The sequence below is a fragment of the Phragmites australis genome, chromosome 19, assembly GCF_958298935.1.
Source record: "Phragmites australis chromosome 19, lpPhrAust1.1, whole genome shotgun sequence".
Lineage (NCBI taxonomy): Eukaryota > Viridiplantae > Streptophyta > Magnoliopsida > Poales > Poaceae > Phragmites > Phragmites australis.
The window spans coordinates 634,436-649,371 of record NC_084939.1 but is presented as its reverse complement, the minus strand read 5'-3'; the positions used below and the strand labels follow the sequence as shown (position 1 = coordinate 649,371).

Here is a 14,936-nt window from a genome sequence, read left to right as displayed (position 1 = left end):
TCTTATATATTGTGCCATTTATTAGTGCCGGCCCATGAGTATCAGTGTCGGCTCATGGTTACCTGTCGGTACTGAAGTATTAGTGCCAGGTCAACCCGACTCAATCATTGATCGAGTGCACATGTTACAAACCGGCACTAATACTTCATCAGTGCTGGTTCTGGCCTAGCCGACACTGATGACCCGGCGTGGATGAGTTGTTATGTTGTAGTGTAAGTTTTTCTCCTTGTTCCTCGTGTTTGTCGTTTTGCGGTGATTTTCGGTGGATTGTTCAATCTTTGCAATTTGTCTTGGTGTGATCCATCAAAAATCATCATAGGGTATCAAGTAATCCTCTAAAAAAATTGGTTGGTCAAATTTTCGTAAATCTTGCAATAGTTATGTTTGATCATAGTTAGTCATGTTCTTCTTGCGAATTCCATATCTTTGGATCCATATATCCGATTGACTTAATTCTTATTGAAATAGTTTCGCATGATTGTCTAGTTTATGCAATAAATTTTTTAAGGCAATCCAACGGTTGGATCTGTCTAGACATTGCTTTTAGTGATATGATAGTGGTCTGTCCCGAACTGATTTTGAGATTAAATTAGATATTTAATTAGGGTGATTTAAAATTTGAAATTAGCTTCCACAATCATTCACCTTCTCTGATTTGGTATTTTGCACGTAATCAATGCTACAAGTGGTATCAAAGTAGAATATGTTCAACAGCACTTTTTTTTTTACTCATATGAACATTGTCAACAACAGCCTGTCGGACCAATACCAGATTGCATTGGCTTTTTGCCAATGCTCGAGTTCCTTAACCTTCTTGCCAATCCGGTGCCGCCAACTATCTTCAACATGTCTACACTGCATTTTATTGTTCTTGCCGTGAACTACGGGTTATCTGGCCAAATCATTCAAACGAATTTCAATTTTTTTGAGCAAAGAATACTTAGGACGTAATTTGCATTTATTTCGAGACATGGGGATGGATTTTATATGGTATTGGACACGAGGGATGGAAATTTACTTCTCAAGGGCAAGCCACGAATCTTCAAGGAAATACATTGGTCAGGAAAGTCAAGTCATCCTATATACTTGGACATCAAAATAATCTTGCACCATAGCCAAAAGAACATAAAGGCCACAAATATATATATATATATATATATATATATATATATATATATATATATATATATATATATATACCCACATGCGAATTGGAAAGCAAATCGCCAGTTAGCTGCTTCTTTACCAAGTAGTATATTAGCTCGAGCATGAAACACATAGAACTAGAAGCCATGACACAAGTGCTGTGGTTTCTCCTTACGTTCACCCTGATGATTTCCCATCTGGTGGTGCCGCCTGTGGTAGCCGCTGGCTCCGATGAAACGGCGCCGTCGCCGACGATGCTAGGTCCAGAGCCGGGCTGCTCTCGCAGGTGTGGCGACGTAGACGTTCCCTACCCATTCGGCATCGGCGACGATGTATGTTGTTCCTGGCAGGGCGACTTCAGCCTCACTTGCAACAATAGCTTCGACCCTCCAAAACTATACTTGGGCGACTTCGAGGTCACCAGCATCTCGTTGGACACCGGCGAGATAGGCGTATTTAGCGCTGTGTCGTACGTCTGCTACAACTTGTTTAACCGAACAAAACTCGAGGACATCTCTTCGCTCAGCTTCTCCGGCTCGCCGTATCTGATCTCGCCGACGCGCAACGTCTTCACGGCCATCGGATGCAGCACCGAGGCATTTCTGCATGGCAGGGAGGACGCGAGCTACTTCACCGGCTGCATCAGCACCTGCCTGAGCTTGGACGATGCTGCTCACGACGGCGATGAGTGCGCGGGGCTTGGCTGCTGCCAGACGCCAATTCCTGCCAACCTTAGCACGATAGAGGTCGACTGGGGCAACGGCAACGGCACCCTCGTCAGTTCTGCGTGGAGCTACAGCCCCTGTAGCTACGCCTTCGTGTCCGAGAAGGCTGGTATGTAACAAACTATCCAACCCATGGCAAGGAGATTCTTGGTTGATAAGCATTGAAGATGATCATATACAGAGCAACCAAGTGCATACCTTTTAATCTGTGGTATAGAAATAATAGACCTCTATTTTTTATTTGTCCTTTTCGTCCTATGCATAGGTACTGAGAAATAATGTTTCTTTCCAATGAATCGCTAGGGAAAAAACTAGTAACCCTTAGCATGACAATTAAATACTAGCTAATATATATTTTCTGGAAAGAGAACATTTCTCCCGAGTGACTCTGAGGCTTGTATTTCTTAGGTACAACTTCAGCCGGCAACACTTCAGTCCAATTGGAAACCTTAATAGCTTTGCCAGCCGGTTTGGAGTAGGAACTGAGACAATTGTCCCGCTGGTGCTTGACTGGGCCATCAGGAGTGGTGGGTCTTGTCCGCTCCCGCCGGAAAACGGCGGCGCGTCGGCGAAACCGACAGCTTCCGCTTGTGTCAGCGCCCACAGCTACTGTGTGAACGCCACACAGGGCTCTGGGTACCTATGCAACTGCTCCAAGGGATACACGGGCAATCCCTACGTCACCAACGGATGCACAAGTAGGTCAATTTGCCAGTAGATTCTATATCATTTTTGTGTACATATCCTTTGTGTGCTAAATGTTTGGTGGCAAAAGAAATGGTTTTTGACTTTTTGAGGGACGTTTAATTTCCTCAAACTAACAACCATAGACCTATTATGCAGATATTAATGAGTGCGAGCTTCGCAGATCATATCCTGAGAGGTATGAAAAACAATATCCTTGTGGCAGCGGTAGCACATGCCATGACACACAAGGTGATTACACGTGCAAATGCAAATTCGGGTACAAAGGAGATGGTAAAAGTGACAAAGGATGTGAGATTATATTTCCAGGATACGCAATAGCAATAGCAGGTGAGCACTTATTCATTAATTAACTCTCATCTCCCAAGTTCTTCTCAATTATATTGGTATTTCAGTATAGTTGCTAACTCGAAAAATGAAAACATTTCAGTTTTGTTGCAGAAATATCAGATACACATGTCATCTAATGCTAGTTTCTCAATTTTGCTTCTATTTATTTAATGATAGCTTATAGTTTCCCCATCTTTCCCAAGCACTTAATAGAAGAGCCAGCAACCCATTTTCCATTTTGTAATGCCTCATTTGCATGGGAACAAAGGTTTAGAAAGTTATATCTGAGGAATCCAACCCCTGAAGTTTAGGAGCCAGTCTACGAAATCCTCTTTGGAGTTTAAAAACGTCTAAACATGCCCTTGAACATTGTAAAACCATCTAAAAAACTCTGAGGTAGTTATTCGTAAAGTCCGGGGGGCAATTAAACGGTTTTAAAAGTCCAGTGGATTAAGCAGACAGACACACAAAGTTTAGTGGGTCATTTATATTTTTTTATATCATAAGCATTTTTGAAGGGTATCAGTCAAGTCAACTAATAGGGTCGAGAAAGATGCAAATCCACAGGCTAGTATCAGATCAATTAATTTTCGCGTGTTCTTAGCATCAGCTCAAATACGAATACATTTTTCCTATTATGCACTTTGTTGTCGAAGGATCAAAAAATAATGTTAGGCACCACACATTGAAATTCACAGACCAAAGAAAACTCCTCTCTCACTGTGAGAAATAACATATCTAGAACGATTTTGCTAAAACACGACAAAATCAACATTCATATTATGTAATTCAGTAAATTAACAACCAATAGAGACGAGAAATTTCCTGTACTGCACTTCTTCATGGTTGTTACACTTCGAACTACATTTTTTCCTGTAATCGTAGATATTATAGTTGTACAGCAAATGCAAATACGGATGTTGTGTGTCTGTGTCTGCAGTAACATTCATTTTCGCCATCCTAGCGTGTTTGGCAATTACGGAGTTTAAGAGACGAGACAAGCGGAAGCATTTCGACAAAAACGGTGGCACACTACTGAAGAGCGTGGGCATTACCATCTTCACAAAGGGGCAACTGAAGAGGATTACAAATGGCTACAAAAAGCCCATTGGACAAGGTGCCTTCGGCAAGGTCTACATGGGGACCATCGATGGCTCCCAACAAGTCGCGGTTAAATGCCCCATCGCAAAAGGCGACGCGATCGGCAAGGACGAGTTCGTGAAGGAGATCACCTTCCAGTTCCAGATCAGGCACGCGAACCTGGTCCGCCTGATCGGGTGCTGCCTGGAGACGAACGTCCCCATACTGGTCTTCGAGTTCGTCCCCAATGGAAGCCTCTATGACGTGCTCCATGGCGCTAACAAGATGAGCGTGCTCTCGCTGCTGATGCGCCTGGACATTGCCATCGGCTCTGCGGAAGCTCTCGCCTACATGCACTCGCCTGGTGGCCAGAACCATGTCCATGGCGACGTCAAGTCCGGCAACATTCTCCTCGATCACAACCTCATGCCGAAAGTCTCCGACTTCGGGTCGTCCAAGCTTCTGTCCATGGGCATGTACTCCAGGTCCGTGATAGCGGATATGAGCTACCTTGACCCTGTGTACATGAAAACAGGCCGTTTCACGGAGAAGAGCGACGTCTACAGCTTTGGCGTGGTGCTCCTGGAGCTCATCACCCGGAAGACGGCCAAGTACGATGGGAACAGGAGCCTCCCCATAGACTTCGTCATGTCCTCCAAGGACGAGGGCAACAGAAGGGGGATGTATGACAGAGACATCTTGTTTTCTGGCGATGCTCAGTCTCATGTTTACATGGAATGCCTTGACAGGATTGGCGAGCTCGCTGTCCGATGTCTCAAGGAATACGTCGAGGAGAGACCCACTATGGTAGAGGTGGTGGAGGAGCTTAAGCAAGTGAAGGTAAGAGCTTGCGGAGGCTGATGGTCCGGGGCAAGTTAAAAGGCACGTAGATGAACCAATCAAAAGTAAGCATCCGCATGCAAGGTCAACTTAAGCTAAGCTACTTAATTTGTAGTAGTATTTCAGCTTTGTCCAATATCCATCACTACCATCAATTGTCGAATCGACTGCACGAATTATATGTGCACACAGTTTGTTATATTATTTGTCTTGTATCGGTACTGTGAGATTTATTATGCTGCATGCAATATTGTGTACTAGTTAAGGAACACGGTTGTTTCAGAGAACCTTAATTATATATTTTCTGGAGATGCGTGAACTACTTATGTAAGCTTTGCTTCCTGAAATATGGATATTATTGTAGCATGTTCAATGATGCACGGTCAGGACTAGTGCGCAGACATTATGAACGGTTTAGTGCAACATTTCAGTAGCAAGCTGCTAGAGGCATCCAGCTCCAATTTGGAAACTAAGCAGCATACAGGGAGTGCAGTGTGTGTACTATGTAACTATATCTGGATAACAATTACTTAGATGTTACCGTTGTATATCTGTATTACATACGTTAGATTTAGTCTCACAACAGAAATTGATGATGGAGAGGCACGATTTAAAAGTTAAAGTGCTTTTCACCTATCAAGCTAGTCTTCTGGGCTGAGTTGGCCTAGAACTTTAGCTGTGGCTCCGGGGAGGGCTCGGCTGCAGCGGTCTTCGAGCGGCTGAGCTTCAGGCGGCAACAATGGCGGCTCAACGACGGCAAGCTTGGGCGGCAGGTTGAGGGGAAAAAGAGAAGGGCGGCAGGGTTGGGTGGCTTTATAGGCACGAGAGAGGGCGGCGGTTGCGGATTCAGGGTCGTGGGGTGCGACGGACATGGGGGTGACAGTTTCGGCCGACTGTTGCGCACGCGACGGGAGGAGGGGATGACAGGTGGGACCCACGCTTCGGTGAGAGGAAGAGGGAAATGGAAGTAGCGGGCTAGGTTGTGCCACGCGCATGGAGAAACTAGGCCGGCCCAACGGGAAAAGGAAACAGGTGTCACAAACATGGGGCATCTCATTTTCCTCTCCGTTACTCGGTCGATAAACGAGCAAATCGCATTGTGGGAGCTTTGGAGATTTGACAGCTCCAGGGACAAATCTAAAAAAAATTATTTGACAACATGGGAACATCATCTGCTAGATCAACAGAAAGTGCTAGTGTATCACTTGAACGGTTGAACCATAAGCTTGCTAATGATTACGAACAGAAATATCAGCTAGCTTGAGCTCATATTTAATCTTTAAGGTGAACAGTACTAGTCAAGAAATGTCTTTTGAATATTATATGTTATTTTTAGTTATCAAATGATGGTTTGCTAAGAACCGGAGATAGGCATTAAGGATAATTTCTGTTAAGCCCAGTAGTTGTGAAAGAAAAGAGACATCATCGTCGTGTATCATATATATAGCAGAACACAAAAATGTTTCCTCTGATAGAAAAAGAGAGAACAGTACACATACTGCGAAACAAGCTTTCCCTAGCTATGACCTACATGTTGCCATCAGTTAAAAGCGTGAGTAGTTTACAGTGCACCCTTCTGTTGAAAGCATGAGTAGTTTACAGAGAGCTTGCACATAAAAAAGTTTCATCTTCACAGCGTGTCATGCTTGCTACAATGTTACAATCTTGCTCAATTGTTTCTCATTTTCATTTTTTACGACAACGCTTGATTATTCTAAGTCAATAGTACATTTCTTGGTATCCAAGCTCGTATTACTAATACTGGTTCATTATCTTTCAAAAAAAAATATACTAGTTTCATTGTCAAGCATATGGAACTTATTTCTTGTCGGTTGATTGTTGCTCCTGTACGATTGCAGCCAGAAGTGAAAAGCACAAGTTGCAAGTTGCTTCGAATGATGTGAAAGTATGCATTGGAATTTGTAAAATACCATGAGCTGTCCTGGCAAGTGGCACCCAAATCAGTGTCCTCTTAATTGGACAGGTGTGGCAAATGGAACAACTTGCATGTGTAAAGTAATGCTCTATTCCAAGGATTTCAATTGCGTCGAAATTTCCGGAATCCTGGTCGTCTCGGTGGTCAACGCGTCTATTCTTGCTACAAAAGATTCTGCTTAATTGGTTCAGAGTACCTACAGGAAAGGGGTTGCTATCCTTGACAGAAAGACGCGCGTTGCTCGCTGCCTTTATATATGTATCCACCACAGAACGCTCGCTGCATTTGTATATCTCACTGACCAGATATGTCCAATGGCTGCTGCATGCAACTCGGTTGTGCCGGTATTGTTGGCCATCTCTCTGTTAGGCCTAGTAGCAGCTTGTGTCGCTTCTTCTACTCCGAGTCTGGCCATCGACGACAGCGACACCGACCTCGCCGTGCTGCTGGCTTTCAGAGGCCAGCTCTCCGATCCTCTCGGCGTCCTTGCCAACAGCTGGACAACCAATGTGTCCTTCTGTCGCTGGGTCGGCGTCTCATGCAGCCGCCGCCGGCAGCGTGTCACAGCTCTGGTGCTGCCCAACACACCCCTCCAAGGAGAGCTCAGTCCGCACCTCGGTAACCTCTCTTTCCTCTCCATACTTGACCTCAGAAACACCAGCCTCACCGGCTCCATTCCTGCCAATCTTGGTAGGCTACGTCGGCTTAGATATCTCATTCTTCGTGAAAATGGCCTCTCAGACGCCATCCCTTATACCATAGGAAACCTTACACGGCTTCAGAAAATTGACCTAAGTTACAACATCCTCTCGAAGCAGATCCCGCCGGGGTTGCTGCAGAATCTGCTGAGCCTTCAGCAATTTTCTCTTCAAATGAATGAGTTGAGTGGCCATATACCACCGCATCTGTTCAATAACACGCCTTCACTGAGGTACATCAACTTGGGAAACAACAGCCTATCAGGCCTGATACCACACGGTGTGGCCTCCTTGCCCATGCTTGAGTACCTGAACCTGCGAGGCAATCAGCTCTCCGGCACGGTACCCCCAGCCATGTATAACATGTCTATGCTGCGAGGCATGGTACTCTCACATAACACTCTAACAGGACCAATTCCGACCAATCAAAGTTTCAACCTTCCGATGCTGCTGTGGTTTTCCCTCAGCTGGAACAACTTTGAGGGCCGGATTCCAGTAGGGCTCGCAGCATGCCAATACCTTGAAACTCTGTCCTTGCCCTCAAATGGTTTTGTGGATGTTGTGCCAACATGGTTGGCTCAACTACCACATCTCGTCGAGCTTTTCTTGGGTGCAAATCCCCTCGTTGGCTCTATCCCAGCTGTCCTTGGCAATCTCACCAGTCTTACTTCACTAGGCCTCTCTTCCTGCAACCTGACCGGTGACATTCCTACAGAATTAGGCCTCATGAGGAAACTCTCGTATCTGCAGCTCACGTACAATCAACTAACAGGTCCAATTCCAAGTTCTCTTGGAAATTTATCTGAATTGTCTTTCTTAGATTTGCAAATAAATCGATTGTCTGGCTCAGTACCAGCAACACTGGGCAACATCCCAGCCCTCAACTGGCTTGCTCTGTCAAGGAACAACTTAGAGGGGAAACTTGACTTCTTATTGCCCCTTTCCAATTGTCCAGAACTTTCGTTCCTTGACGTACAGGTAAATTCTTTCACTGGGGGCCTCCCTAACCATGTGGGAAACCTGTCTGCACAATTACAGATATTTTCCGCAGGTGAAAACAAGCTTACAGGTGGGCTTCCATCAACATTGTCAAACTTAAGCAATCTCGAACAGATACTACTTCCTAACAACCTACTTATAGGGCCAATCCCAGAATCTATCACTATGATGCAAAATCTGGCAAGGCTAGATGTCTCCGGAAATGACATGTCAGGCCCTGTCCCGACACAAATTGGTATGCTTAGGAGCTTACAGATGCTGTATCTCCACGGAAACAATTTCTTTGGCTCTATACCAGACAGCATTGGCAATCTGAGCATGCTAGAATACATCCAATTGTCCCATAACCAGTTGAACTCAACTATACCCGCAAGCTTATTCCACCTTGATAAAATTATCCAGCTAAATCTGTCTCACAATTCCTTTGCTGGTGTCCTACCGAGTGATGTTGGTGGGCTAAAACAAGCAGATCGAATTGACTTCTCTTCCAACTTTTTGCTTGGAAGAATCCCACAATCATTTGGACAAATTAGGATGCTCACCTACCTAAATTTATCACACAACTCATTTGATGACTTCATCCCAGACTCGTTTCAAGAGCTGACTAATTTAGCATCATTAGATCTCTCCTCAAACAATCTCTCTGGTACCATTCCCAACTTTCTTGCCAATTTCACCTACTTGAAAAACTTGAATCTCTCCTACAATAGGCTTGAAGGCAAGATACCAGGGGGAGGTATTTTCTCGAACATCACCTTGCAATCTTTGATTGGGAATGCTGGGCTATGTGGCGCTCCCCGTCTGGGATTTTCACCATGTCTTGAGAAGTCTCAGTCCAATAATAGACACGACCTAAAATTTATACTCCCTGCTGTCACTATAGCATTTGGTGCTATTGTTCTTTGCACTTACCTAACGATCAGAAGGAAACTGAAGAACAAGGGAGAGGTTCAAGCTTCTGTCACTGATCCGGCTGTTGTCATGAGCCATAGGTTAGTCTCCTACCATGAGCTCGTTCGTGCCACTGATAATTTTAGCGACAACAACCTATTGGGGACTGGGAGCTTTGGAAAAGTTTATAAGGGTCAACTGAGCACCGGTTTGGTGGTTGCAATAAAAGTTCTAGACATGCAGCTGGAACAGGCCATTATAAGCTTTGATGCTGAGTGCCGTGTGCTTCGCATGGCTCGGCATCGGAACCTGATAAGGGTACTGAACACCTGCTCGAACCTGGACTTCAGAGCACTGGTGCTTCAGTACATGCCCAATGGCAGCTTAGAGATGCTCCTACACTCTGAACGTAAAAGGCATTTGGGGTTCCTAAATAGGTTGGACATCATGCTGGATGTGTCAATGGCAATGGAGTATCTGCACCATGAGCATCAGGAGGTGATCCTGCACTGTGATTTGAAGCCTAGCAACGTCCTATTTGATGACAACATGATGGCGCGCGTTGCAGACTTTGGCATCGCAAAGTTGCTATTGGGTGATGACAGCTGCATGATCACTGCAAGCATGCCTGGAACACTTGGATACATGGCACCAGGTAATACCACTTTGTAATGTTGCTGAATCCAATTCTTCTTAAACCATTGGTCTGTATAATTGATTAAGTATTGTTGATCAATCGTGCTTAAATCTTGTTTCGTGGATTTCTTGAGCAGAATATGGATTACTTGGAAAGGTATCGCGCAAGAGCGATGTGTTCAGCTTCGGAATCATGCTCCTTGAAGTCTTCACTGGAAAGAGACCCACCGATGCTATGTTTGTTGGAGAACTGACCATCAGGCAATGGGTTAATGAAGCATTTCCAACTGAGCTTGCCTCTGTTCTGGATGACCAGCTCCTGCAAGATGCTTCTTCTACCTGTGACTTGAGCCACTTTCTGTCACCAATATTTGAAGTGGGTTTGCTCTGCTCAAGTGACGCACCTGACCAAAGGCTGACGATGAGCGATGTGGTTGTGGTACTGAAGAAGATAAAAAAAGATTACACCAAATCGATGTCAGAAACACATCAGAGTACTACCGATTTCATACATGTGTTCTGTTCGCTTTCTGAAGTAGGAAAAACACAGCATCAACTGTAGCGAACTTTCACTATGATTTACCTACTTTTAGTCATTAATTCTTCATCTAGTTGGTCCGTGCCTGCTATTTTCTGGACCTGTTACTTGGAAATGTGTGTTGGGCGAAATGTCTAGCCTGATATATTCAGATGATATGATATCTTATAATATTACTGTAGTGATTTAGTATCCTAGTTACCACATCACATGTAAGGGAGTAAAAAGAGCTAAATATTCTTCTATGTATATAATTGTAATATAATATTTTAAAAGTAGAGTGGTAATTTTTCTTATTCTCTCTTCCTATAAAATAAGCTCCCAAGAGCCAAGAGAGAGGGACTCTAAGTTTTCCCCCTCTATATTGGATTGTGATCCGAATTCTTGTTAGTCCATACAAGGGGGACGTCTTCAGCCCATAGTCCAGAACATTCCGTATTAGATTCGAGTCGTATATATCAACCCCTATAAATATATCTTATAAACTGCAAAGAGAGTTGAGACGCTCATTGTAATTTTCTGCATTATACATATCTCTGTTATAGTGAAGATCGCCGATTGACGCTGGTGATTTTTTCCCCGTAAGGATTTTCCACGTAAAAATCGTATCTTGTGTTCAATCATGTCGTGCTTGATTTCTTACAAGTGGTACCAGAGCCGCATTGATACAAGAGTGCGAAAAAAAAATTGGTTTTCGTCGTCGAGATCCCGTCGCTCGGGATTCGTCGATTTCGTCGAGTTCGCCACCGTTTTCCTTTCGCTTTCGCCGCCACTGGTCTTCTTCGACGCGTCGCTCTTCCGCGCCTGTTCATTCGTGTGTCGGCTATCGTCTCCATCTTCACGCGTCGGCCGTCGACTCTGGCCCATCGCTGGAGGTCTCTTGCTACCGTCGCGCCCCAACCCGCGTGTTGTTGCGCCTCCGTCCGAGCGCGCACCACACGGAGCTTGCCGCCGTGCACTTCCCTGCTCCTCCACGCTGGTCTCGTCCGCCCGACCATCGGCCACGCGTGGCAAATCCAAACTCAAGAGGCCACAGGATCTACTACGCATAACGCTTGCCGCAGAAGATCCAGCCAGCCACAAAAAGGATCCAACCCGCACTGTGTTTTTGAGTCGGTTATTAATTTTTAGCCTAATTTTGCTACATGCACCTGAGGAAATATACCAGGAGATTGGTTTCTGGTTTGACTGTTGTACGTACACAAAGTGTACCGGGATCTCTACAGTTTATTGCTTCGTGCACACAGGGTTGTACCAGAGGGTTGCAGCCTATTTTGTTGCTGATTATTCTTCGCCATGACTTCTTTGAAGTATGATATTCCGCTGCTAGACCGAGATACAAAGTTTTTTCTATGGCAAGTCAAGATGCGAGCTGTTCTTGTGGATACTGATCAAGATGATGTGCTTGATAATTTTGAAAACAAAGATCAAAAGTCTTGGTCCGATGAAGAAAAGAGAAATGATCGTAAGGCTTTGTCACAAATTCATCTTCATTTATCAAATAATATTTTGCAAGAGGTTTTGTAGGAGAAAACCGTTGTTGCTCTATGGTTAAAGCTGAAATCAATCTGCATGTCAAAGGATCTGACCAGCAAGATGCATCTAAAGATGAAGCTGTTCACGCACAAATTACAATAGGGTGGTTCTGTGTTGAATCATATTTCGATCTTTAAGGAGATCATTGCTGACTTACAGTCTATGGAGGGAAAATATAATGATGAGGACTTGAGTCTTATTCTTTTGTGCTAATTGACCAGTTCTTTTACAAACATCAGAGATACCATGTTATATGTAGAATGATATTTTGGCATCAAATATATACAACAGTATAAAAAAAAGAAAAAAAAAGAAAAAAACAAAGAGGCCTGGCCGACCTAGGCCCATGGTCACGCGGTCCAAGTGGGCCGGCCTGGCCTAGCCGGCCGCCTTATCTCCCCGAGGCCAGCCAGCCCTAGGGCAACGGGCGCCTGTGCCCGTTCTTCTTCGCCGCTCCCCACTCCTCGTTCTTATCCGCGCGCCGCCTCTCTCTCCCTCGCATGCGCCGCCGCCTCTCCCGTGCCGCGCTCGCCTGCGCTCCCGAGCCGCGCCGCTGCCTTTGCACGCGCCCTGCCAAGCCGGCTCCCCTTTCCCCTTCCTCTGCTCCCTGGGCCAGTGCGCCCGAGCGCGCTATCTTGGCTGCGCTCGCGCCGTGCCCGAGCCACGCTATCCCCACGGCCGTGCTTATCCTCCCCTTTCTTATCCCTTCACCAACAAACTCAATCCGATTTCCCCGACCGGATGGGAGCCCCGCCGCCGCTATAAAGGCCGGGAGGGGGTGCCCCGGTAGAGGGGGGAGAGCCGGATCGGCAAGAGAGAGATAGAGAGAAGAGAGAAAAGAGAGAGAAAAAGGGCACGAGAGCACGACCGCCGTTCCAATCCATTTCCTTGCCGTCGCCGTCCTACTGGCTGGAGCGCCATGGCCGTTGTCTTCAATGCCGGTGGGTCTTGGCAGTGACCTCTTCTCCCCCTTCCCCCATGGGTGCTACAGGTGTTAGCCGGCCATGCCCTTGGGCTGTGCCGAGCAGGTGGTCGCCAGTGTGCCCTCGGGTTGTGCTGTGCGCATACAGGTTGGCCGGGCGGGCTTCGTGCTCGTATCTGTGCCGAGCAGGTGGTCGCCAGCGTGCCCTCGGGTTGTGCTGTGCGCATACAGGTTGGCCAGCCGGGCTTCGGGCTCGTATCTGTGCCGAGCAGGTGATCGCGCGGCCGTGCCTTCGGGCCGTGCTGTGCACATACATGTGCTATGTCTGTATACAGGTTGCAGGTCAGCGCTCGCGCCATGGCCGTGCGATGGGCAGGTTCTTTGGCTGACTTCATGCCGTGCTGCCGTTGTGTTTTAGTTGTTCTCTGTTTTGATTTAGCCCCGATTTCCTTTTACCGCAGAGGCATGTCAATGTTCAGTTTGATTTATCTTCTGACTGGGCTGTTAGGTGTTGTCGCCGGTCGGGAGTCAGTTCCGCCGTGCATTGCCGCCGGCTGGGAGCTTGAGAGCCACCGTGCCGTATCCTGATATTGCCCCCTCCTTCTGTTATCGTCAGATGAGCAGGCATGCTGTGAAATATTTGAGGGGCACAGTTCTGTTGGTCATGGATCCATGTCTGTTAGGTTGAGTTGGGCTGCCTCGTGTGAGATAATCTGTTAGTATTCCCAGGGGCTGTGTTGCTTTGAAGGTTGCCCCCTTTGTCGTTGATTTGATTACGAGATCAATGTCGTGTGAGGGTTTCTCTTGTTGATGCCCCCCCACCTGTTACCCTTTCTGGTACTGGAGCTTGTAAGATACTTGTGGTTGCTTCTCGGATAAACAGGATGATCTTGAGCATGTCGCAACTTACTGCTGCCCTTTCTGTTATCATGAGCTTGTGGGTCTGTTGCTTGCTCCCTGGTTGCTTTAGTGCCGGTTCTAAGATGCAGTATAGTAGTTTCAACTAATTCTTGATGACTATTGGAATATGCTGGCAATGTGTGTTGGCTGTGAACGAGTATATGTTTGTCTGCTGCTCTTATGTGCTGATTATGGGAAGCTACTGGTGGTGTGCTGATTATGGGAAGCTACTAGTGGTGTGCTGATTATGGGAAGCTACTGGTGGTGATCTGAGCCCCTTGTGCCCCTTTGCCTTTATGGCCCTTTTGCCCGTTTGGTTCAGTTGCCTTCATAGCCATTTTTTTTGTGGTTGCTATCTGCTGCCCCTGCAGCTATGGCAGCTCTGTGGCCTTCATACTGTGCCCTTGCTGGTACTGATTCGGTGAATATGGCTATGTGAGGCCCTTTGCAGTTCCCGTTGGTAGTATGACATCATGTTAAAAGGGGCGATGATGATAAGTTTGGCACTATGCCGTGGCTAATGATCCATATTTGAGGCCCGGCTGTGTGGTTGCCCTTGTGGTTTCTGTTGTAACCCTTCCGTCTTCGGGGTGTTAGCCTGTGTGGTTCGGTTGCTGTGGGATATGTTGAGTTTAGAGGTTGTAGATAGGAGTCTAGAGGCATGTGTCGTTTGCCGGGCTCCCGACAGGTTGTAGCTGGTAAACGGACATGTAGCTAGACTCTCTCTCCCTTTATCTCTTTGTAGCACCTGAGGCTACGGCCGATGATGAGGGGCTACCATGTCTGAGGCCTGTGTGGCCGATGATGACCCGGGATGTATAAACAGTCCATAGAGCTTACGCTAGACTGTTTGTCCCGTCTTCTACTTTTATTGTCTAACGCTCACTTTGTTTTATCTGTGATGCGTGTGACTACAGCCTTGCAGACTCGGAGATGACCTTTACACGACGACCAGCAGTGCAGCTTAATCAGAGGTATTCTGCAGTTCGGCACTGCAGATGTAATTAACCGGAGGCTTCACGAGGCCACGGGAACCAGGAGACATAGTCGCAGG

General features: G+C 46.3%; 2 protein-coding genes across 2 annotated transcripts; both read left to right on the top strand.

Moving 5' to 3' along the window:
• The first annotated feature begins 1,237 nt into the window (after positions 1-1,237).
• On the top strand, positions 1,238-5,108 carry LOC133900617 (wall-associated receptor kinase 2-like). Its single transcript, XM_062341814.1, has 4 exons — positions 1,238-1,984; positions 2,280-2,569; positions 2,715-2,906; positions 3,847-5,108. The coding sequence occupies exons 1-4, from the start codon at positions 1,269-1,271 to the stop codon at positions 4,845-4,847; spliced, it is 2,199 nt and encodes a 732-aa protein (XP_062197798.1). The 5' UTR covers positions 1,238-1,268; the 3' UTR covers positions 4,848-5,108.
• Positions 5,109-7,002: 1,894 nt separating this feature from the next.
• Positions 7,003-10,725, top strand: LOC133900595 (probable LRR receptor-like serine/threonine-protein kinase At3g47570). Its single transcript, XM_062341787.1, has 2 exons — positions 7,003-10,005; positions 10,124-10,725. Exons 1-2 carry the CDS (start codon positions 7,077-7,079, stop codon positions 10,546-10,548), a joined length of 3,354 nt encoding a protein of 1,117 aa, XP_062197771.1. The 5' UTR covers positions 7,003-7,076; the 3' UTR covers positions 10,549-10,725.
• Positions 10,726-14,936: the final 4,211 nt, after the last annotated feature.

What these genes read in the sequence shown, in the direction of transcription:
- LOC133900595 (XM_062341787.1), top strand. Translation starts at nt 7,077, where the DNA reads ATGGCTGCTGCATGCAACTCGGTTGTGCCGGTATTGTTGGCCATCTCT. An exon ending in ACTTGGATACATGGCACCAG is followed by an intron (nt 10,006 to 10,123) that starts GTAATACCACTT and finishes TTTCTTGAGCAG; the next exon opens with AATATGGATTACTTGGAAAG.
- LOC133900617 (XM_062341814.1), top strand. Translation starts at nt 1,269, where the DNA reads ATGAAACACATAGAACTAGAAGCCATGACACAAGTGCTGTGGTTTCTC. An exon ending in CGTCACCAACGGATGCACAA is followed by an intron (nt 2,570 to 2,714) that starts GTAGGTCAATTT and finishes CCTATTATGCAG; the next exon opens with ATATTAATGAGTGCGAGCTT. An exon ending in ATACGCAATAGCAATAGCAG is followed by an intron (nt 2,907 to 3,846) that starts GTGAGCACTTAT and finishes CTGTGTCTGCAG; the next exon opens with TAACATTCATTTTCGCCATC.